Source organism: Eublepharis macularius, chromosome 6, assembly GCF_028583425.1.
Source record: "Eublepharis macularius isolate TG4126 chromosome 6, MPM_Emac_v1.0, whole genome shotgun sequence".
Classification (NCBI taxonomy): Eukaryota; Metazoa; Chordata; class Lepidosauria; order Squamata; family Eublepharidae; genus Eublepharis; species Eublepharis macularius.
In genome coordinates this window covers 46,142,084-46,167,758 of record NC_072795.1, presented here as the reverse complement: position 1 = coordinate 46,167,758, position 25,675 = coordinate 46,142,084, and the positions used below count along the sequence as shown (strand labels likewise).

Genomic DNA, 25,675 nt, shown 5'->3' with positions numbered 1-25,675 from the left:
AGTGACGGGTATACCATGCATATTAATTAGGCATTTTGCATATTTGCTGTATCATCGGAAGTGACGTGTGCAGGCCACCCCTCCCCTATTACCTCAGCGGAAGTGACATGGGAAGGCCACAACCCCTGCAATGTAACTGGATCTCCTTTCGCAAACACCACCCACTTCCACGTCAGTGAACTTCCGCCTGCTGCACCCCACCCCGGAAATGGGGTAACCACCACAGCTATTGGCTGAGTATGGCCGTGTGACCCCTCTATCAACACGCCCATTCACCCCCAACCAATAGGATGCTCTTAGACACACCCATACAAGGTGGTTTTTAGGAAAGAAGCCATTTTGCGCTAGCAGACACGCGGCTGGGCTCTTGCTGATAACATGGATACTCCTGTGAGGCCCCAGGAATTTAAGACACCGTTGGCACCTAAGATGTACTTTGGAGAGCTCCTCCCTATGTATTGTACTTACCGGATTCGCAACGGGAAGATTGAGGCAGGTGAGCAGGCCAAGTCTCCGGAGCTGGATCTAATTCCCCCCACTATCATAGAAAATCCAATGCTACAAACATGGGGAAACCAGCATGGAACACAGACGGGGTTAACCGGCCCCCCTGCAGATGAAATGGATTTTAGGATACCCAACCCTATGTGGTGTGTTTTCCGGACCCCTGCTGAGGAGTTTGAGGATGTGGCAGAGGACCAGGAGGAGGATGGACCTTTAAATGAATCTATGGACATAGAAAGCACAGTTCAACACTCACAGGTACTGAGGTAAATCAATATTTGTGTTTGTGAATGGGGTGGCTAATGAAGTTGGGTGGGGGGTGGCCTCTGAGGGGCCTTTTCACTGAACTATGCCTTTTTTTATTCTGTTACACCAGTTTGATGAGGACGTTATCCAAGCTTTTGAGAATCTGCACATCGGCAGCCATGTGGATATGAACATCTCCTGCGTGTCATGCTTTTGCCTTAATCAGAGTGAAGAGCAGAAGAGGAGTTAGTTTGTCACAATAAAACATTTTATTTTTTACCCTGAATGGTCATAATTGTGTTAAGCGGGGTGGAGGTAGAGATGTCGGGGGAGGAGGCGATATTAAAGAATATATATTATACACCTGGAGAAACAGGTAGTTTTGGTGGGGTGACCCCTCTCTTCCACGCGGCCAAAAAGCAATCTAAAACTCTAACTCGAAATAATGTTGCTGCCTGGCTTTCAGAGCAAGATGCTTACACATTACACAAGCAGGCCAGGGTTCATTTTAAGAGAAACAAGACCATAGTTTCTGGTCTGGATGCCCAATGGCAGGCTGATTTAGTGGATATGCAGCAGTTTTCCAAATACAATGAGGGGTACAAGTACATTTTAACAGTGGTGGACATCCTGTCTAAATATGCCTGGGCTTCAGTCCTAAAAGACAAAACAGGGGAGGGGGTGTCAAAAGCCTTTAATGATATTTTCAGGCAAGGTAGAAAGCCCGCCAAGCTTCAGACTGATCGTGGCAAAGAGTTTTTAAACAAGTCTGTAAGCAGTGTGTTAAAGAAGCATGGAGTTCACCACTTTGTCACCAACAGTGAAGTCAAAGCAGCCATTGTGGAACGCTTCAACCGAACTTTAAAAACAAAAATGTGGAGGTATTTTACAGCCAACAATACATTCAGGTATATTGACGTGTTACCTCTGCTCATAAAAACGTATAATCACAGCTTTCACAGGACAATTAGGGCCCGGCCTGCAGATGTAAATTCGGCCAATGCTCAGATGGTCTGGAGAATGGTTTATGGAGACTGTTTTGTGACAAAAGAAAAGGAAGGGGAGAATCCTCTGTTTAAAAAAGGAGACCATGTGCGAGTGTCTAAAAGCAAAGGGCTATTTGTAAAAGGTTATGAACAAAGCTACACAGATGAAATATTCATAGTGGAACAGGTCATCCGTAGAGGGAAGAGGCCTGTATACCAGCTCAAAGATTTTGCTGAAGACCCCGTCATAGGGTCATTCTATCCTGAAGAGTTACAGAAAGTTAAGGCAAAAGCAGACAGGGTGTACAGAATTGAGAAAGTTTTAGCATCAAAAGGCAGGGGGAAGAGAAAGTACTATCTAGTAAAGTGGTTAGGCTGGCCTGATAAATTTAACAGCTGGGTGCTTGCTTCCCGCCTTTGCAATCCCATCTACGAAAAAGAAGATGGATAGTGGGTTCTACGTCACCCTCCCTAGCAATGCTTGCGCAGATGTATTCCCACAGAACACCACTGCTGCTTTCACCATCCGACTAGCTCGGCCATTGGAACTTCTTGGTGCTTGGGAGGTGGCGATGGTTGAAATACATTACCCACACAGCTGGAGAACCATCCCCCAAACTACAACATTTGAAATGGCAAAGGATGGGGAGAAATGGGGCTTCCCTCTGAGACAAGGATATTACAAAGACATGTTTAGCTTGGTTGATGCCATGAACATTGCTATAGAAGAACACCCTAAACCCCCAGGGGCGGTGCTGCGCTATGACCTTGTTTCTCAAAAGGTTAAGATTTATGCTCCAGACCCCCATACTATCTCAGCAAGTGGAGAGCTGGCCCACATATTAGGCTTGGTCCCGAATAAACCTGTCCAAAAAATACCATTTACTGCAGATATTACAGGGGGGTTCAACAGCTTGTACGTTTATACAGACATCGTGGAGTATCAGATAGTGGGGGACTACTACGTCCCCCTACTCCGGTGTGTCCCAGTTCGTGGAGAAAGCAATGAGCGTATTAACATTACTTATGACAAGCCTCATTACGTACCTGTCAGTAAGCACCACATAGACACTATCACTATTGAAATTAAGACGGATCAGAACAAGAACGTGCCATTTCGTCTCGGCAAGGTGATCGTGAAGCTTCACTTTCGTCCTCGGAAAGCCCTGGTCTTTTAAGCACATAAAGATGGTCATCTTAAAAAGCTATGGCGACCCAGATGTTTACAGGCATTACTACAGGAACCAAGCTGGAAACGCCCTTCCTGGATTCCAAGGAGCCCCTGTTATGTATGGGGCAGGTGTTGAGGGCATATTCCGGAGCCTTTTCCGAAAAGCCGTCCCTCTTTTGAGAAGAGGATTTGAGCTCATAAAGCCCCATGTAAAAAATGCAGCTCGAAATATTGCTAAAGATGTAGTGGGGCATGTTTCTGAAGCAGTTCTGAATAAAATGAGCCCACTTACACCACAAGAGGGGTCAGGCCTCATGTATCTTAAAAGGCAACGAGGGCTTAAAAGAAAAGCATCACGTGTTCCATTAACTGGCCCTCCACACCCCTTTAAAAGAAAAGCTGTGAAGCGCCGCGGGCCTCAGAAGCGGAAGGCAAAGAGAAGCGCAGGGAGACAGCCTCCGAGCCCTGGAGACATATTTTAAGCAGCAATGGCTTTTATTCACAGCGGCTCAGAAGAATGCACCAAATCAGAACTAGACCTGTTCCAAATAGCCCCTACGCAAACGAGCATCGAGAGGTGTCTTTTTATTGAAGTCCCACCCCTGGCGGCTTTGTCAGAATCAGCACCACTGGACTTTTTCATCGCGGGAAATGGTGAAGACTACATGGATTTAAACAACACTCTACTTTACCTGTGTTGCAGGATCGTGAAAGATGATGGTACAGACCTTGATAGAAATGCAAGGGTAAGTTTGGTGAACTACCCGATTGCCTCTATCTTTAGCCAGCTGGACGTGACTCTGGGAGACCGCCTCATCAGCCAGAGTAACAACTGCTATCCTTACAGAGCCTTTATAGAATCAGTGCTCAATTATAGTGAAGACACACTATCCACCCAATTCTCTGCAGGCCTGTTTTACAAAGATACACCTGGACATCATGAATCAACTGCCCTGGATGGAGATAACAAAGGGTTTGTTAAAAGAGCAGCCCTGACTGCTGAAAGCAGAAAAATCGACCTGCTGGGGCGCCTCCACAGTGATCTGTTTTTTCAAGAGAAGCTGCTGGTAAATGGAGTTGATGTCAAAATTAAACTGACACGCAGCAAAGATGCCTTTTGCCTCATGACAGATGGTCCAAATAGGGGGTGCAAATTACAAATCTTGTCTGCTTCCCTTTTTGTGAAAAAAGTAAGAGTAGCTCCTGGTGTCCGTTTAGGCCACGCAGAGGCGCTCTTTACAGCTAATGCCAAATACCCTGTGGATCGCGTGGGCATGAAAGTGTTTAGCATCCCCGCAGGGAGCCGTGTCAGCAACCAAGAGAATTTGTTTTTGGGGCAATTACCCAAGCTTTTAGTTATAGGACTGGTAGATAACGATTCCTTCAGCGGAGCCCATAATAAAAACCCATTTAACTTTAAGCATTATGACATCAATTTTGTGGCACTGTACCTGGACGGCGAGCAAGTACCTGCTAAACCTCTACAACCCAACTTTGAAGATGGAAACTGTGTGCGGGAATACATGCATCTGGTTCAGGCGGCTGGTAAACATATGAAAGACAGATCTTTGTTAGTTAACCGTGAGGAGTTTGCTCAGGGCTACACGCTGTTTGCATTTGACCTGTCTCCAGATCAGGAATGTGCGGACCACTACTCCTTGATTAAAACTGGTAATCTGCGTGCTGAAATACGTTTTGCCAATGCACTGCCTAACACCGTTAACATGATTGTCTATGGGGTTTTTGACAACGTTATTGAGATAAATCATAGAAGAAACGTTTTATTTGACTATATGTAACATGGATACCCTACAGCTGACATCTGTGTTATCTACAAGCCCTCACACCAAAAAGACTTTCCTTGGAGTGTTTCCAGCTGACTGGCTCCCCAAACAGAGACTGCATCGAAGGCCCGTGAGCCTAGTGGTGAATACCCACCCCCACAACCTCCCTGGAGAACACTGGCTTGCCATATACTTGACACTGGATGGGTGTGGTGAATTTTTTGACTCTGATGGACATCCTCCCGACAGCCCCCTGTTTCCCAAAACCATTGTGAATTTTTTGCAAAAAAATGCCAACAAGACTGCGTTCCAACCCAGACAGCTACAGGCTGACGACTCAGTGGTCTGTGGCTATCACTGCATATTTTTTCTACAGCTGCGCAATAAAGGACTTTCCTTTGATCAGATCCAAGAACTGTATTCTGATGACTTAGCTCAAAATGATCTAATGGTGGAAGAGTTTGTAAAAAAGAAGGGCATGCCCAAACTTGTTCCAAACCTCTTTGTGCAACCCCAGGCATGTGTATCTTGCAACGAATTCCACAATATTGAATTTCAATAAAGCGCCCCCATGTGGGCTTAAAATGTGATTTTTGTCTGTCTGTTTTGTTTAAACAAACAAACAAACACGGTATAAATTTTAAAAGGAAAATTTTTATTTTAAAGCATTACAAATTTATCCATGCAGCTGGCAAGCTGCCTCTTCGTTTTGTAGAAGCTCTACGAAAATGGGCCGGCATCTCTTTGGAGGAGACCGGGTTCTTTAGATGCTCGAAAGCTTGGCGATTAATCGGGTTTCCCACCACAGAAGATGGAACATTCAGCTCAGCCATGGCCTTCATGAAAGCATCCCAGCCTGTGGGTATGCGATGGCTAGGCAAGGTGTGTGTTTGAGTAACCCCCTTCACCAAGTCCAGCATATTGGAGCCTTGGATATTTTCTCCTTTGTACACAAAGACTCCACGGTCATCCCAAGAAGAAACACTTTTGTTTTGTCTCATTTTGTTTAACAGCACTTTTGCATGTTTCTTATATCTAACCGGCAAAGTGTCTATTATTTCTTGGAAGATCGCATCAGGAATTTTAGGGGTTTCTACAGAAGAATCCTCTGGCTGAGGCAGAAACAGGCTCAGTTTAGATTTTTCACTTTCCCCCTGTTTCACATGTGTTAAAAATTTTTGAAGCAGGGCATCGTAATGCTTGGCCTTCTCATATTCTGTCAAGTCACGCCTTTGAAGAATCCCCTTCATTTCAGCATCTAAGGTATACATTGTTGCAGTTCTGATGTTTTCCTCCTTAGGAGGAGGGGGCCCCCTTAATTGTGCTAACTGCTGGCTAGGAACCAAATACATTTTTTCTGCATATTCCATTACTGACTTGTTAAAAGCCCTGTTAAGAGAGGAATAGCAAAGCTTAACAGAGGGGCAATAAACCCACCAGACTGTTTCACCAACTGCTTCTTCCTTTTTAGAGATACTCTTTTGTTACTCAGGTTCTTGATGAAACTTCGCCTTTTCCTCAGTGTGCACACCTGCCGAGGTGATAGAGGGATGTTGCCTTTTAAAGTGTTGAGGGCGATTTCTGAGATAGCCGCGACCAGATCATCTGATGCTGAACATAAAATGGCTTTCCTCTGCTGTGGAGTAGCTTTAATGAGTAGTTTTAGGAGTGCCAAATTTCTCTTTATACGCCTGGACATGTTGTCCTTTGAAGGCCACGGGGACAACAGGGGGGTTAGAGCGCAGGCTGCTTTCTTTTGTACCCAGAGGAAGCCGGTTTTGTTTTTAAGACATACACTGCAGGCCACTCTGGTGGGAAAAGTCCTGTTCTTAACCTGTGAGAATCTGGTGTAGAGGCATTTAAATCTACAACCAAATACCCATAAGGGTTTTGTGTGGCATCCTCAAAGGCCTCCAGAAAGAACTGGGACTTCCCCGGGTACATTTGACGGGCCAGTGTTGCAATCTGTAACTTGTCTCTGGGGTTTTTAAACAACACTAGATATTTGGTATTTAAACTGATGGTTCTGTTGCTTTTCCCACGAAAGAAAATATTCTGAGTGATAAATAAGATACTCAGATTCCGATGATGCACGTATTTGGTAAAGGCTTTCTCAATTTCTGGATTTTCACAAGCTGAGTTCATCAAATCATCAACTATGATAAGATTTACTTTATTGGTGGGGAGAAGTTGATCATCATTAAGAGTTTCAGGCAGTCCTTCCACAAATTTTACAAAGGGGTATTTACAGAGGATTTCATCATACAGATTCTGCCAGCAGCTATAAAACCACACAATATTTTCAGGCATGACAGACAGTACATGTTGGGCATTTTCCAAAATGTTTTTTACAAAAAAACTTTTCCCACAGTTGCTAGGACCAGCCACTACTGCAGAAAATGGATGTTTCCAGCGTACATCCATATTAAAAACCATATGGTAAAGTTTTGAAATCTTCCACTAGGACCCTCTTATCATAAACGACTTTCAATGTTTTTTTCAGTGGCCCTGTATGGATGAGCCACTGATTTTTGTCTCTTATGATGGAGGGCTGCTGGACTCGGATCTCTTTAGTAGTCTGCTCTGAGCCGTAGTCTAGCACCAGGTCCTTCAGCGTGTCAAAGTTTATTTTTACAGAATTGGAAACATTAAGAGTAATCCCCTTGGCTTTCATACACACCTTTCCCCCAGATAATCTGTAGCCGTATGTCTTTGGCCCAGCCGATGTGAATTCGGTAATATATTGATCTGGTGGGATCTCGCTTGTGAGGTCACCTAAGTAGTCTCCTAAAGGGGGATTCCAGTCCCCGTCTTGACTCACAAATATGACAGAATCGGTATCATGATACAAACAACGATCTTGCAATTTATCTAGCAGCTCATAAAGTTCCAGCCTTGCGTACGCAGTAGTAAAACAGGCAATCATTACATTAGTATTCCCTGATAATGTGTGCCTGTCTTTAGCGTGCTTCCAGGACACGCTTGCTGTCTCGTCATCAATTACATCAAAGCTGGATACTTCATATGCCGGAGAAAATGCATACTCTAAAAGTTTGGTTGGGTCCCTCACAATGCTAGTGTTCACCAAGTTTGACCTCTGGCCAAACTTGCCCCACAAAGAGTTCAAAAATAATTTTGCAATTTGCCTCTTTGCAGGGTTCTTAGCTATGTGTTCAGCGCGCAACTGAACACCTTCTTTCTCTAGGTAATCCTTAATATATTTCTCCCTTTTTTCCTCATCTGTACACCAGTTAGGGTACCCAGACGCTTCTTGTTTTTGCCGGAGGTGCATTTTAATATATTCTGAGAACAGTTCCTCAGAGCTTTCTTCAAAATGCCAGACTTCACTAATAGACATCACACTGTACCCCTTTTCTATAGCCTTAAGTAGCTCTATGGTACACCAGGTCCCTTCTAGGGCCCTTTCCTCAGCTGAATGAGCGCAGCGTGCTTTCAGTTTTGCCTCTGCACATGTGCGGCACAGTGGGAACAGAAGTTTGCTATCCACCTTGAAGGGTAAAACAGGGTAAAGGAGCCCTCGAGGTGGATGCACCTTAACTTTGGCAAGGCCAAAATATTCAGAGAGAGGGGCAAAGTCCTTATAAATAATGATTGGGTGACCAATAGGGTATTTCTTTGTCTTGTTTACGAAAGGGTACAGGCTGGTGAAGTCATAATAGTGTATTTTTTCCCCAGCCTGGGGCTTATAATACAAACAGACAGCATTTGTCCTCCCGCCAAAAAGGGCATCTCTAGGGCATAGAGGTGAGGGCAGTTTCTTTTCCCTTAGAAAAGCACCAAGATCCCTGTCATCCTCCATCATCTCCCGCCACTCATGTTCCCACAGGGTCCTAACTGCAAACCCCTGGCTTTTCAGAAAACTGGCCTTCATCTGTGTGCGGTGGTATAACTCGCCAAACGTAGAATCAGTCAGTGGATTTCTGTCGGTTGGGCTGAAGCAGATGGGGCAGCCATGGAAAAAACACCCATTAAACTCAAAGGCTGTGGGGGCCCCACCAACTTCTGCAAAACCGTCAAGAAAATAAGGTCCTACTTTTAACTCTCCACCTTTCAGAGCATGCTGTATCTCGATACCTTCTTTATGCTGGACATACAGCATCCACTGTATAGATGGGGTGGAAAATCTTTTGGTCTGTCTGTGGTAATTGTCATGTGGCAGCAGTGCAATTGTGTCTGGTTTTAAAAACATGTGTCTGAACATGGCCATGCAAACACCAGCGAGAGTAATATATTGGAAAGGGTCAATTTTTGAGATGGAAATAATTTCTTCCCTGTATAGGAGGCAGGCCTTTCTCAGGATTTTAACATCCTGCTGGCAATAATAAGACAGCTCTTTTTGCAAGTTGAAAACACTGTCTTGGTTATCCTGGTACCAGGACAGAAATTCCGCTCTCTCACCTGGCATCATATTATCAATGCCATAATCCTCCACCCTAGGCATGGGGCCGACATACGCCCAATTTGCGGCAGTGTTAAAGAAATGGGGGAAGAAGCCCTTGCACCCCTCAAAGCCCATGGCTTGTGGCAATTTTGCAAGCTTCATAGGTAAGAAGTTTAAACTGTCTATAAACCTAATACCAAACTTTTTTGCAGTCACACACATCAGTTTTCCCCCTTGTGTAATGAGGTCTACATCCACCTTTTCAACCAACAACTGCCTAACAATAAAGTAACTATCATATCCTTTTGCGTTATGGGCTAGAAAAGTGTAATCCTTGTACTTTTGTTGATGAATTTTTTAACAAAGTCTGAAACGCACTTTCCACCCTTAAATTCCCAAGAATCACATTCCTCTAGCCCCATAGCGAAAATGTAATTTGCAATATGTATTCCGGATTCCTGTGTACATTCAAAATCATAAAATATATATTTGCTTGTTATTTTAGTTTCTTTAATTGGGGGCATGTAGCAGCGGTGGCTGTTTATGTCCCCAACGGGCTCTTTGCACTGCTTACACCACCGCACCCTGCATGTGTGCTTCTTTGGAGCATAGGTGCGGCATGAATTGCAAAATATTTTAACTGTGCATGTTGCCAAATTCAAGTGCCTTTCCAAACAGGACCTTGATTTGCAATATATTTTACAAGTAGGGCACCTTTCCTCCTGCTGAACAACACATTTTGTCTCCAAACATAAGCGGCACCGATACTTGCAGGTGTGTGAGTGGCTATAAACATTACCACAAACAGAGCAATAATTTCTCTGGCCAAAGAACCCCTTTATGTTCCTAATGCCGTAGAAGTGATTTTCATAAAGCAGTACAAAGTATGTTTCAGGATGTATGGGATCCCCACTTCTAAAGATTTCCCAACCTTTGCCCCCATTGATAACTACTCCTATATTCACCTTTAAATGTTTCTCAAACGTGACCACATCAGATAGTAATATTTTTTTATCCTCTGAAATTCCTAGTTCTCTATACAAATTGCGGGCTCTTTCTGATAATTCCGGAATGGTGAGCATCCTCTTTGACATAACCGCCAAGAGACTACCCCCAAAGCACAAGTTACTATCAGTGTTGCTTAGATCAACTAAGTGCTGTTTTTTCTTATGGATTACCTCACTATAGAGGATAGTGCTTATTACCCGCCTTCCCCTCCCACCCCTGTTTCTAATTACTGTCATGACTAGCCGCAGGCTTCCATGAAGGTGGATTTCCGCATTACTTTGCATAAGATTGGCCATCTGGTTTATGAATTCCTCGGCAGGGAAGTCTCCAACCGGCCTTCTCACTGAGCGAAGAGGGTTACTTAACCCCCCACCCTCAAGATGGAGCTGTACCAAATCACCCTCCTGGACTCTAGCCCTCATCTCATCAAGAAGCCCCTGAATGGATTGACGAATTGCCTCCTGCACAAGTACTGGGTGGTTTAACTGTTCCAAGTTTACAAATCGGAAAAGTTCTCCATATTGATCCATTGGCAAGCGCTGCAATTGTCGTTCCCACTGCCCCACCCTTTCTAAGTAAACTTTGGGTGGATCATTGTTGGGGGACAATTCTTGGGGGCTTTCATCAATGGAGACAGCAGCACTGTCATTTGCCAGTTGGGCGATAGATGGGTGGTTTTCTTGCGGAAGTAATTCCTGAGGGTGTTCTTCAGGGGTGGCCCATATAGGGCTAGCTGCAGTGTCAATTGATGAATGGGGGGTGGCAGGTGGGGATTCTTGTGGAGGTAATTCTAGCGGGTTTTCTTTAGGGGGTGCTGTAGTTCCATTTGCTGAATGGGGGGTAGTTGGCGCCTCCTCTGAGATGGGGCGACAACCACCAGCCATGTGTTGATTTGGCTCTTTAGCCCTCTGTCTTTTACTTATCAGCTTTAAAATGGAAGCACTGCGTTTTGGACGGGAATTAATATGTTTAGCATTATTTAGGAGTTTAAGTATCACTCTTTTCCATAAGTTTTTGAATTTCAAAGATTTGCTTTTCCTCTGGTATGGGGTCAGGTGAGGCTTGACCCGGCCGGCCCCTTTTTGCTTGAACCCCCCTTGCTGCACATTTAGATTTGAGATTTTTAGATCTAATACATTGTCAACTGCGGTAGCCAGTGCCTTGATATCTTTATAACCTAGCCTATCCAAGTTACCATTTAACAGTGCAATGCTACCACATATAGCTTTAACAGCTGCAGTAGTATCAGAGACTTTTAGATCTACTACATTCTCAACTGCGGTAGTCAGTGCCTTGATATCTTTATAACCTAACCTATCCAAATTACCATGTAACAGTGCAATCCTATCACATATAGCTTTAACAGCTGCAGTAGTATCAGAAATGTCAATTTTTGGTTTCTTGCTGGGTGGCATTGAAGACCCCCCCTTTTGTGTCTGTTTAATGTCAGTTTGGTGTACGTGTTTTCTTTTTGATTTACCGCATGCTTCTGGCTTGGTTGGGTTTGCCAATCCTTTCTTGCAGGTTTGCTGTATGGTATGCGGGTTTGAAAGCCTGCTGGCGGGTATCTGCTGCTGGGTCACATTCGTGCGCTGCAACGGGGAGCTCTGCTTTGAGGACCTTTTAGGAGAGTCACGGTCTGTATGGAAAACAAAAGATAACTTTAGTAAACCTTGAGAATAGCATTTCAGAAGCCCCCTAGTTTGTCAAAAAACCTCAAAATTGTAATCATTGTGAATAATTAAATATACCTGCTTGTGGATTTTTATGTTTCATAGTGCTCCAAAGAGTCAGCTGTGGAGCTGTATTTTTTTCTTTAGAATTTCTGCACAAGCATGGCTTTGATGTTTCCTCATCACCTCTTCCACTTTCAGGATGGTTATGCTGAACTAAACAGGAGACATCAAACCATAGAAAATTTCTTTCGTGCTAAGTTATAAAAACCTTTTTTTTAAAAAAGGATTTATAAGAGCACGCATATTTACCCCCTGCCCCAGCCCAAGGAAAAAACTTCCCCATACCCCGCCATTGCTTTATGAAAGCACATGGCCTTCAGGCATGACGTGAATACCGCTCATTCCCCTCCCCCTCCCCCTCCAAGACATGCCCAGACATGCCCCAGTAAGGGGGAAAGCTCCATTTTATTGTAAACGATTTCCTCATCCATAATGTGCTAGTTTGTCAAAAACACCGCAAACCATAGTGCACCACAAATAATAAAATATACCTGCTTGTGTTTTTTTATGTTTCATAGCACCCCAAAGAGTCAGCTGTGGAGCTGTATTTTTTTCTTTAGAATTTCTGCACAAGCATGGCTTCGATGCCCCATCATCATCTCTTCCACTTTCAAGATAGCTATTCTGAACTAAACAGGAGACAACAAACCATGAAAATTTCTTTCGTGCTAAGTTATAAATAACCTTTTTTTAAAAAAAAGTATTTATAAGAGCATGCATATTTACCATCATTTGGATTGGCCATAGCTGGTCTCTTTTTCCAGTGAACTTATTAGTGATGCTATAAAATTCAAGATGTTGGGAAGGCCTTCACTATCTATGGAGGGACAATTCATTTTAGAAATAAAAGCTTTCCTCGCCAGAAACCTACAATCCCTACATCACAATCTAAATAATTAACACCCCAAAAGAAAAATTGCAGAAATCTGGCTTTAATTTCCCCACTAACATGGCAATCTAAAGCTTAAAACCCAGGACACAGGTTTCAAAGGTCCAAACTTCCAAGAACACCTGGTAAATCTCCCACTCAAATAGCAGCCTATAGAAACATTAAGGTGGTTTTCTCCCACAAAATGGCAATTATTTAAAAAAGCCTCATCTGCCCCAATTTAAGTTACCAACTACCACCCAAAATGCAGCAAGTAATAGAGAAAAACTAGTAGCCCCCCCCATTTTCCCACATTTTCCCAAAGAAAAAAAAGGTTGTATAATGGGGGGGGGGGTCAACTCACCTGGGTAAGGTCAGGCTCTGTCTTGAGTTCCAGGAAAAAGAGGGCAAGGCTAACCTAGCACAGTCTTTATGAAACCTTGGCTCCATTGTGTGTAAAGCACCTCTGTGATTGGCTGTGGCATTCAGGTGGCCCTCAGTACAATGGGGAAACTATGTGCCTGAAGGTGTGTCCCCTCCAGACATTCCAGCCATGCTTTTCTGAAAGCACATGTTGTAGGCTGGATTGAATTGCCCGCCTCCCAGACAAGTTGTAGGTAATTAAGGACCAATGAATTTCAAAAATGGTTCAATAAGGCACCTCTGTGATTGGCTGTGTCCATCAGGTGGTCCCTCAGTGCAATGGGGAAACCATATGGCTGAAGGAAACTACCTCACCCCACCCCCACCTTCTAGCCACGCTTTTCTGAAAAGGATTCCAGTCTTGATTTACTTAGCACCACCCTCCCCCCCCCTCCCCACCCACAAGTTGCAGTAAAAAAAAGACTACTGGTTTACAGAAAGGTTCATTTTATTTTACATTTTATATTACATAGTCTACAATTTACAGAAATGTCTTGACTTGAATATCAGGTTGTGAATATGTTCTAACACTGTTTATTTCATTTGTTGACGGGCGAAAAATGTTCTGAAATACCTGCCCTTGATTAAGCATTCAATGTGCTGCAACATTCTCTTATCAGACTCTTTCAAAAATTTTTCAAGGGCATTTTGGGAATTTACTGCATTGCCAACTTGGGCTATTAAGGAGTAAACTTCATCCATATTTTCCTGAGTGAAAACCAAGCATTCCAGACAATAGGCAAGTGAACTTATAATTAACAGAGCAGAGCTCGCACATATTTCATCACAAACAAATTTAACTTTCCTGTCCAGCTCATTTTCAGTCCATATTAAGCATTCGTGGTCTCTCTGGCCCGGGGCGTCATTCGTGCAGCCCTCGCAAGACTCAAATAAATATCCATTTATGCAGTGGCTCAGAATCCCATAAACTGCTGCTCTTACAATACTCCTCATGGCGGATTTGCGCTGGCGTGGTGGAATAAAGTCAATATCCCGGTCAATATTCAGCTGAAGAAGGCTTCTCATAGACCTGAGCCTTTCATGTGAGGTTATCATTCCCCCTGCTCCTGCAGATGTGGCCTATAAAGAAGGTTTAAATGCATTTTAGGGTTTTTTCCAAATTATAGCAACATAATTGATCCCCCACATACCCCTCCCCCCAAAATACTAAAGAATCCATGCCTTACCTGGGAATTCTCTGCTGAAGTTAAATTGTCCTGTGTTTCTTGGTTACCCAAAGGCACAGTGGAAGTCAATTCAGGAAGTTCCAGAACATTGAAGGAAGGCCCCTATAAAACAGTAAAGATCACATTTTATTTTTTTCTTAACAGCTCTGTGCGCCATTTACATTCAGTACCTCTTTTGACCCCGCTACCCCTTCTCCTTCCCACATTCAAATTACCTGTGTTTGAGAGTTCGCTTGTGAAATCAGTTCTTGGAATTCTGGGGACACTTCCATCAGCTCATTCAATATTTGGACCATTTCATTGTCAGTTATGTCTGCGGATGTTCGAGTCTCCTCGTCGTAAACAGGTGCGGAAAACTGAAGCTTGCACGGTACCAGCTCTGTATCGTCATCAGAGCTGGTGCTAATATAACGTCTTTTGAATTTAGGCCTCACCACCGGGGGTGGGCTGATAAGTTCCAGGGGCCTCACAGGAGTATCCATGTTATCAGCAAGAGCCCAGCCGCGTGTCTGCTAGCGCAAAATGGCTTCTTTCCTAAAAACCACCTTGTATGGGTGTGTCTAAGAGCATCCTATTGGTTGGGGGTGAATGGGCGTGTTGATAGAGGGGTCACACGGCCATACTCAGCCAATAGCTGTGGTGGTTACCCCATTTCCGGGGTGGGGTGCAGCAGGCGGAAGTTCACTGACGTGGGAGTGGGTGGTGTTTGCGAAAGGAGATCCAGTTACATTGCAGGGGTTGTGGCCTTCCCATGTCACTTCCGCTGAGGTAATAGGGGAGGGGTGGCCTGCACACGTCACTTCCGATGATACAGCAAATATGCAAAATGCCTAATTAATATGCATGGTATACCCGTCACTTCCGATGATGTCATGGGTGGGGGTGGCCAGCTTACGACAATTCCGGCGATGTGGCAGGGGGAGTGGTCTGCAGGCGTCACTTCCGATGGCGTCAGGGGTTGTGGCGCAGCTTGCCCACGTCATTTCCGGTGGCGTGGCTTGATGGCGTCATTTCCGGCGGCGGGGCTTGATGGCGTCATTTCCGGTGACGTCACAGGAGGGCGCCATTGCTTACGTCACATCCGGTGACGTAATGCCTCATTAATTATTCATGGTATACCCTTTTACTACTGCCAGGTAAGAACAACACTTAGGGGCAAAGGTAAAGGTCTAATTCATCCACTCCTGTTCATAACCATTTTTTGAAATTCCCACCATTTCTCTTCTACCGATATTTGGACCAGCCTAGAAAGGATAACTTTTGGGCAACATAGAGAATATGCATGGGGATTTCTTCACAAAGGCAGATACTGTCAGGAATTTAAGAAAAAATCAGGCTCCATGTGGCACCAGTTCCATGTTCACTGGCCCTTTGCTGTCTCCCTGAGCAGCTTGACGCCCTTCTTAACCTACATACATATATCAGAAAACACTCCCTCTCTGCTTTGTAGTTTGCAAATGCAGAGAAATTCTGGTGTAGAGTAAAGCTGACAGATGCTATTGCAGTACAAGTCATACCAAGCATAATAATGCCAAATGTGGATTGCAGTTTTTAAAATGCATTCTATGAGAAATTTTGAGGCACCATGCAAAGACAGACTGCTCAGCAGTGTGTCAAACAGGAGGAGTAAAAGTCAGTCTAATTTTGCCTCTGGTACTTAACAATACTAGACTACCTATGTGATTATCTATATCCTGTGTTTTTATGTGTGGCCTGCTGGTTATCATTAACCCCCTGCAAGGAAAGCAAGCCATTACAAGCCCACTCAAGTAAAAATGTGCAGGATACATCTTGCAGCCATTTTTTTAAAAAACTTTCCAGGAAAACAAGGGAGTCTTTGAGAAAGAGCCCACATTCTTCACTCCTCTTTTTCCTTAGGGGACTTAAGAGCAGAGATCTCTAAGGAATTTATTGGTCCAGAGAGACTGAGGCACAGAGCTAAAAGAGCCAACAAACATTACCCAGCTGGAACCAAGTTTGCTTGAATTGGACCCCCCCCCCCACACACACTCCTTTTTTTGTTAGTCCCTCAGGGTTTGGGAATTAGTGTTTAGATCACAAGACTTAAACTACAGAGTAGCTCCAGTGAGACAAACTGAGTTACTCCACAATAAGTGTTCTTGAGATTAGCAACCTCAGTATCCAATCCTTTCTCCTATTACTAAGTACAATAAAAGTTCTATTTTACTGAAACCAGACAATTCTATATGTCTGTAAAATGTGGCCAAGCTAACAAAGTTTTAGAAACTCCTTGCCTTGAAATCTATATAAAAGAAAGAAAACTGTTTAAATTTCAGCCAACTTTTCCTTTTATTTTCAAAATTTATTTTTTCTCAAAGATATGCCTATCCAAACATTCTAAATTGCCAAAATTTCATACAAGAATGCAATAGGTTCTCCCAAAGCTGAGGCATGTATTCAAAAGATGTTTATATTCAGTGAACTTATTAAGATCTACTGAATGTTACATTACCCTGTAAAACTGAAATGAAAATAATGGGGAATCATCACAGACATAAAATATAGGGGGAGATGGATCATTTTGAATGGGAAACCAATGAAATGTGCCACATGCTAAGCTTGGAAGATGATATATTTGATGTAAAATCAAATGCATCACACATGATGCTTAATTGGACTGAAGAGGCATTTTTAAAGATCTCAGTTTGATTTGGTGTTGGTAAATATTACTTTTTCTTGCTTTTCTTGGAAAGCAAACTGAGATTAAGAGAAAAGAAGCAACTAAAATAAACAAGAAATGTTCCTATATTTGTAAATCTAATCTAACAAAGTATAATCCAGAAAAGGCTAGGCTCAGAAAAGATCCCTCCCAAAGTTTATAAGGTCTTAAAAGTCAATGTCTGTCTTCCAAGAGTTCCTATACAAATATATATTTCTAACGTTTTCTTTTAATGATATGGGAAAATGTCCATTAGCAACAGCAGTCACAACACTGATGCATTTGCATAACTATGAGTCCCTTGCAAGTTTAAACATAGACTGTAAAGGTCAAGACCATGAGGGGGGAAATCAATCATTGCTTAGCTATGTGGACTTGTCTAAAGCTTAAGGTCCCAAAGGATACAAAGATACTTAGAGTCCTTAGGTGGATAATTACTTCAGCAGGTCTGTTTGAGCTATCTTGGACAGGTGGTTTATTATGTACATATTATTTCTGTCTTTTAGTAAACAAGGGCCCAATCCACACTTCCCTAACTTCCGGTTTTCCTGTGCATTTATTACGCTGGATTCTATCCCGCAATGTCCCGGGCTGTGTTCACATTCCCTTTCTTACTGAGGGCCAAACTACAAGTGATGAATGACACTTGAACAGCAAGTGTATTCCTCCCTGTTCACTTGCCCTCCACTTGCTCTCTATTTGATCCACTTGCCGTTCAAGTGTCATTTGTCACGTGTAGCTTGGCCCTGAGTCAGCGTTGCACATCCCTGGGAGAAAAGTGGGATAAGGGGCGGGTCTAGATACACTGTTGCCTATGACATGATGTTTTTTAAAAAAATTAATAAGAGATTTCTGCTATATTGATTTTCTGCTTTATTGCAAATACGTTTGATTCATAGAAAACACCATGCTGCATTGCACGCTCAGGCCATGGCTCCCCACTGCTCGTAACAACCCAGAAGATCGCGCAAAAAACGCATAAGATCACATTTTCTCGCGCGAGATTTGCACAATGTCACATGACGTCACGCAAATCTCGCGCGAGAAAATGCGATCTCGTTTTGCTGTCCTTTGGCAGTAAAACATCATTCACTGTAATAAAAATGCCCCCCTCTTGATGCCTCCATGGGCTTTTTACAACACCACTTCTCAAACCACTTGGGAATTGAAATGGGATTGCACAATAGCACTAGGAAAGCACCCTTAAAAAAATAATAAACTGGATAGGGGTGTGGGCATGCCTCAGACAGAGTTGGGACCATAAGAATTGCTTGGCAAAGAGGGACGGTGTTCCGGAAAGGCAAGAAACAAGGAAGTGGGGGTGGTTAAGAGGGGACGGTCTCTTTGTGAACCACTTCTGTTTGTTCACATTCATGGTGAGAACTGCACAAGAGAAGTGTTGGAAAGCATGACAAACTTGTCTGAGGTGCAACACAACAGATGCAAAAGAATGGCGGGACTGAGGTGAGAATATGTGAACAGCCCTCTGAGAAGCGCATAAATGGCGGGGAAATTGCGGCAAACTTGAGCCGTGTGGATTCGGCCTGTGTATTATCTGTAGAAAACAAAAACACAAATCCTTTCTATTATTTTTCTGGCTGTGAATGGCTCCCTAACCTAAACCATGTTTTAAAAACAGCATTTTACAACTATAATGGCTTAGAATTCCTCATTCAATCCAGGCAACACACCGTTTACCTGATATTGTCCTGAATCACTCACCCACTGCATGAGGCCAAGTTTCAGATAGGTGCATTGAAAAACATCTGAGTTACAGTAGTTTAGAAAGCTTCCTTTGAATGAGAAGCTGTTCATGCTTGTTACCCTTTCTTTTGCTTGTGAATAACGGACTCAGAACAACTCTTCTCAGAAAAATCTGAACTATTACTTGGGTCATGTCCTTGCTGCTCCCATTAAAATCTGTTGCACATTAATAAAGTTCTGAGGCTTCAAAATCTCCATTTTAATTTTGTATTGAATTAAGGGCAAGAAATTCTGGGCATGTCTGATTGGTAATCACTAATGAAAGAGGAAGCATGCTCTGGGGAAGAGACTGTCTAGTGCACATGGAACTCGTTCATAGCATCCAAGCCAGTGTCACTCAGAATGCTGCAGTTATCAGCAGAAGCTCCGCAGACGGCTTTTAAAGAAATCGCAGTTTAATTTTAAAGACTTAGTGTTTTTCTTCGATTTTTCCTGGCAATGTATTTATTTTTTTGTTTATATTCCACCTTTCTCAACAACGGGGACCCAAGATAGCTTACATAATTCTCTTCTCCTCCTTCTTATCCCCACAACAACCATGTGAGGGAGTTTAGGATGAGAGTGTGTGACTGGCCCAACATCACCCAGTAAGCTTCTATGGCTGAATGGGGATCTGAACCTGGTTCCCTCAGGTACCTAATCCAACACTCAAGCTACTACACCACACTGGCAAAGGTGGCAAAACTGTTTCTTGTCACTTTTAGGTTTTTTAAGGTATCTCAAGATGGACAATTTGACTCTAGATAGCATGTACCCTGGAAAGTCTTGTTGTTATTTAAGGTGGTATTCGACTCAAATATTGCTCTTAACAATGGAGACAATATGAGGGCAGGAAACTTCTTTAGGGGTTCATAAAACCAGACCCCTTTGTTCAATTGCCAAGAAAAGTGGGTGCTATTTAGTGTAGAGAGATAAATACTTCCAGTTCAAATTTGATACCATTGCCTTTGAAAGCTGTCACCCCAGACACCCTAATTAATTCCTGTTGCCAAGTAGGCCCCCTCTCCTGCTTTAAGGCCTGCCATGAACTGTGTTAAAGTTTCCTGCATTGCTGTTTTACTGCTGCACTAAAGACTGCCCTGCACGTGTGTGTTCTGGTACACGTGCCAGTTTCCTGCCTGCGTGTTAATTACCTTGCTGCTGCAATAGACTGTGTAGTTTACTGACTCCATGTTTGGTTAACTGCACAAAGGACTCTTTTTCTGGGCAGCCCTGCCCTGACCTGTATCTGGATTTCCCAGTGTGTGTTTGGACTTTATTACAAGTGTGCCCCGTGCCTGCATTGCCATCTGCCACGGACCGTGCCTGTTCCCTGCTTTGGACTGTGTTTTAAAGTGCTGTTCCCCCTGCCTCCATGGAAGCCTGCCTCATATGGGCCCAAGCCGCTGCTAGCAGTCGGGCGCCTGCCGGGGAAAACTCCAGCGAGCCTGGCTAGGCGCTCCCTGGTCAGTTCCCGCCTGGAGCCTCCCGCGGGTCGATCCCCAAGCTTGCCCTCGCTACTGGGCAACCTGCTATCCAGCCCCAGCTATGCCCAGCCGGCATCCATGTTCTCAGGCACCCAGAAGACCCAGGGAAGAAGACTGCTTTGAGAAGCCATTTCGGCGAAGCGGGCACACCACGTCCGCAGCGAGAGTACCTCGCCCTGCTCTGCATATCTTAGGAGCCACCCCAGAGAAGGAACTAAGTGCCGACCATCCCAAGCACTTAGAGAATGCATCTCAAAGAAACCTCCGCATTCCAGAGCTGATGACATCAGGACAAGCCCTGTCCGCTGGAACATCCATTCAGCCCACTCGGATTTCCCCCTCCCTCTTTTGTCCCCTCTTCCTGAGGTGTCACTTATCACAATCAGATTACCAAAGTGGCCCATCCAAGCCATTCAGTAACCCATTAGAACCTTTATCTTAATCTGTGAGAACCACCAGGTACAGCACCTGCCCCAGGGTATGTTTTGGGGTATTTAAGCTGGTCTCCCAGACCACTCGGTGCTCAGGCCATCCTATCCAGAACCCCTTGCTGTCCGTCCGTGGTCCCAGTGCTGGCATTGGGCCACCCTCGCTGTTGTGTCTCTGCTTCGCTCCAGGATAAGTGAGTATTCCCTCTACCATCGTTGGGAACCTGCTAATGTGAAAGTCTCTATGTTTCTGACTCTGTATTTCTTAGACCTTGTATGCTTTCTTGTATGTATGTGCAAGCTCAGGCTTACGCCACACTATTAGAAAATACACGTGTTTGAACCTATTTGTAGTCTGCCTCTTTTTCACTAGAGTGTCTGGAATCGGGACCTCGGTATATATAGGTCAGATCCGCGCTAATTTTAGTTACAGACTGCTAAAGCTAATTTCCCCTTATAATAAAGAGCAGTTCTGGTAACATTCCTCCCATTAAGAATAATGGTTCCAGAATTTTGGAAGCTCAAAAAATACCCAGAATGAGATTACACTTCACTTGGTTCACATGGCTTGTCAACTGGTGGTGTTTACTCTTAAAAAGTTAACTTTCCAGGTATATGACATTCTGATGAGACAGATCTTGGAGCAGATTACAATACACATACACTTCGTTCAGGTAGGAAACAATACTGTCTTCAGAGTATCCCTAAAGTTTTCTTTCGACATGATGGAATCTTAGCATCTGTGCTATTCCAAGGGAGACCAAAGAGGAGGAAGGGGAGGGGGCAGCAAAGAATGAAGCACACATCAAGAAAGTGAGCTCCACCGACAGCAAAGAGGGGGCATTCATTTATAGCAAATGTACTAACCATGGCTAACCCTACTTAGCAGCCAAGATCTGATAAAATTAGGCTAACCTGGGCCACCCAAGTCAGAACAATTGCAGTACTACAAAGACACAAAAGATAAAATGACAGACACACAGACAGATAGTAGTGCCATAGTAGTTAAGATAGTGTTAGATGACGTATGAATGGAAGTTTCCAATCATTTCAGGAAATTACTGAAAATGACACATTTCTACTGGCTAAAGATCCATGCAACTGTTGTATTTTATGGAATATTATAATGTATTATAATATCATTGTAGTCCTGTACAATGTTCCCAATTATTGCCTTGAATAAGACTCCACTTCTGGTGCACGCCCAAGTCATGTTATTAATCCTGCAATGTCCTTCACAGCATCAACCCTCATTAAAAACATTCAGGCAATGTATGCTGCCTTGATGGGTAAATGTGCCCATGATGTCAACGTGCCTCTTCAAAGCCAATCACTCCCCTCTCTCTCCTGTTTTTAAGCTGCAGACAGGACAGCCATCAACTGAGGTGCAAAACTAACAATATTAGCACCAACTCCCAATGATACCTCTTTGTCGAACTGCCTTTGTAGAAAGTGAATGTCAGCAATCTTAGAATGGAAATGGGAAGAAACATGCACACGCTAGTCTCCCAGACTCATTTGCATGCCCCCAAAATAACATCTTCATCAGTTAGATAAATTCATATGTTCTCATCATAAAACGCAGCTCAGCATATTTTACAGGCTTCTTGCGTCTTGAGCAGGTCACCACAATGTCATCATCATTTAGCAGTGGCTCACAAAGGCTCTGCTAGATGGGAAACATTAGCAACCTCTGTGATATCTTTGTTAATTCTTAGCCTTTGGGCAATAACAGTTCACTATGCAAAATAGCATGGGTGGAGTTTTTTTCCCCCTGCTACTTCACAGATACTGTTACTTTATTTTTGTACATTTTGTCTACCTCAGTACTTTTCGGCTTTCTTTAGGCTATTACTTTTTTCTCTCTTTCTTTGTAGCTTTATTTTTTTATAATCTCCCCCCCCCCCCCGCTTTTTTTCTCCTGGATGTTTTATGCTGTTATTCTGATGACTGTTCCATTTAACATGTGCTAATGTTAAAGAAAAAGGGGAAGCATTTGGACTCATTTAGTTGGACAGATGAAAGTATGAACTTAACAGTCCCATGGATATCAAAAAGTCCCCGGCCGCACTGCCTCCACCCGGGTGCCGTTCGCCCCCCCCCCCGGTAAGCGTCGGGGCGCCAGGGGGGGTTGCGGGCTGGTTCGGGGCGCCAGCCCGGTGGGGGAGGGGCCAGCTGGGCCCAGTCCGGTGCAGGCGAGGCCTGCTCCGGACAAGGCAGATGCAAATTTTGGCTGTATCAACAGAAGCATAGTGTCCAAATCATGCAAAGTGGTGGTATTGCTCTACTCTGCTCTGGTTAGACTTCAACTAGTGTATCATGTTCAGTTTTGGGAACCACAGTTTAAGAAAGATATAGACAAACTGGAACATGTCCAGAGGAGGGCAACAAAGATGGTGAGGGGTCTGGAGACCAAGTCCTATGAGAAAAGGTTGAAGAAGCTAGGTATGTTTAGCTTGGAGAGAATTGAGAATTGATATGATAACCATCTTCAAGTACTTGAAGGGCTGTCATATAGAGGATGACATGGAGTTGTTTTCCATTGCCCCAATCATTGCTGATTCTGTGAACCTGGGCAGATCATGTGGGGGGGGGCAGAATGGGTTACATCAGTGCTTAGTTCTCGTGGCCCTTCTTACAAGCCCAGAGTAATGCCGATCGCCACCTTGGAGTCAGGTAGCAATTTTCCACAGGCCAGTTTGGCTAGGGATCCTGGAGGTGTTTTGCCATCTTCTGGGCATGGAACAGGGGTCACTGAGGCAGTCAGGGTGGAGGTAGTTGTGAATTTCCTGCATTGTGCAGGGGGTTGGACTAGATGACCCTAGAGGTACTTTCCGACCCTGTGATTCTATGATTTGATAACTGCTCCTCCTTTCTATTCAAAGGATATCTCAGGGAAACCCAGCAGTGAATCTATCAATCCTAAATAGTCTTAATTATTGGGTAAATATATACATTAAAGGTTAGAGTGGGAATCAGTTGTAAGATGAAGTGCCTAAGAAGGCATACAGGAATACATGGGTTAGCATGCAAAGCTTGATCCAACAACAAAGAACGGACAGAGGGGTGGGGGGTGAGGGGTATAAATCTGCCTTTGAGGTAGAACATCAGAATGCTTTTTATTATTTTAGTCTGCTTCAGGATTCCATAAATACAAACTAAGTTGAATTGCAGGCTTTGCTTTCACTGCACTCCTCCCTCCCTTGGCAAATTCATGGTGACACTTATCTGGGGACAATCATCCTTGGGGCCAGGCCATCCAGGGGATATATTTCACTTTCATTTCTCAGGCAGCCCAGCCTGCTTTCCATAGAAGTCGATGGGCTTTTGAACATTAGGAATAATACCAAATATCTGGTGTTATAAATTTCCAATTCAGAAATATTCAGCATATTCCAATTATGGCATTATTCAGTGAATTCCAAATACTGCACATCTTTCATTCCTTTCTGATGAATTTCAGACCGATAGGAGCATGCATCTCTTTTACAGGCAAAGTAGGAACATGGAGGCATTTGACTTTCCAAGAAGGTAGGCAGTGTGACAAAACGGGAAGAAACACCCCAAGAAAAGCAGGTAAAGGTAATGAGGCAGGCAATGTACTTACTATAGAATAGTGGAAACTTGCACAACAACCAAAAAGATAATTAAAGGAAAATGGAATGAATCCCCAAGGACAAAACTTGAAGCAACAACAAGAAAAATCCAAAATAATGTGTTAGAAAACAAGAGTATTGTAAAAGCAAAACATAACTCATGTTGTATATGGGGAGGAGAACAGGGAAACATGGAAATGGTTTCATCTAATACAATTAACAATCAGCAAAATACTTATATAACACATTGAAAAAGAAGCAGCACATAAATTTCAAAATCTTCAATCCAATATGGGGGGTGGGGTAAAATTGGTCAAAAGTCCATCTACCTACCTGCCTTTTGACTTTAACCTTCTGTAAATAAACCTTCTGTTACCTTTTGAACCTCAAAAAAAAAGTCCATCAGTGCAGATGAGATACTGCTTACTATTCTTAAAACATGCCTATAAAATAAATCTCAGCAAAAACCAGTCCATTAGTCTATTCTGGATTAACCTTATTCATGGAAAATACCACTAGTGAAAACAAACACCCATTTGCCCCTTTTATAAATCAACAACAATATTCCACAGGTACTGAACCTTACTGCTACATTCTACTGATAACAGATGCAGTCTTTCTAAGATCATTGGAAGTAGCCCATTAAAAATCTACAAGCTTCCTTTGTACTGAAGAGAGGTAATGTTGTACAATATAAACCACAGTGAAAAACTAGATGAAAACATTTCTAGTTGCCAAAGTTCAGTATAAAAGATCTATCCTATTAATGCCTGCACTTAGAAACTCTAAGCATTCAGAAACATTTATATTCTGGATAGAAAGTTCAGGAGAGTTTATTGTGCTCATGTTCAGGAATTTACATGAATGTATACTATAAAATAAGTATCCACTATAAGAAATCAAGCTTCTATGCATTTACCCAGTGTTGGAAGGGAAAGTGCTTGTTCATCTAGAACTTCTCTATGTTCTTCTCTCTGATTCAGCACACAGGGCTCGTCATCTCCCCATGAGAAATCATTTTTAAAAGCTACAGTCCTGGCAACTGTAGCATTAAAATGGGATTCAGCCCCCATCTCAATCTACTTTTCCCAAACAGAAAACTAATTGGTGGGATTTTAGCTAAGGCTCATTTGCTCTTCATGAAGTCCTTATTTAAATGTGATGCAGGTAGGGCTGATAGTCCCCTGGTCAGGTTGGGGGATCCCTGCTTCCAGCCTCTGCTACCCACCACCTCTTACCTGGCTGGTGGGAGGAAACACCCCAGGGAATGGGCCTGGGAGGAAAAACCTCCCAGGCCAGCGCACAGTGGGTGCTCTCCCTGCAGGTGCAATGATGTCACTTCAGGGAGTGATGCTATCGTGCCTGGCACTGCCACAGCATGCATGCTCCTTCCTGTCACAGGGGCAAATTTGAAGGGTGGGGGCAT

General features: G+C 43.5%; 1 protein-coding gene across 1 annotated transcript; it reads left to right on the top strand.

The window, feature by feature from the left end:
* Positions 1–3,395: 3,395 nt before the first annotated feature.
* On the top strand, positions 3,396–4,706 carry LOC129332660 (uncharacterized protein F54H12.2-like). The gene has a single exon (XM_054983894.1). The coding sequence runs from the start codon at positions 3,396–3,398 to the stop codon at positions 4,704–4,706; it is 1,311 nt and encodes a 436-aa protein (XP_054839869.1).
* Positions 4,707–25,675: the final 20,969 nt, after the last annotated feature.

Bases quoted from the DNA above. Each gene is read 5' to 3' on its own strand.
- LOC129332660 (XM_054983894.1), top strand. From the start codon at position 3,396: ATGGCTTTTATTCACAGCGGCTCAGAAGAATGCACCAAATCAGAACTA.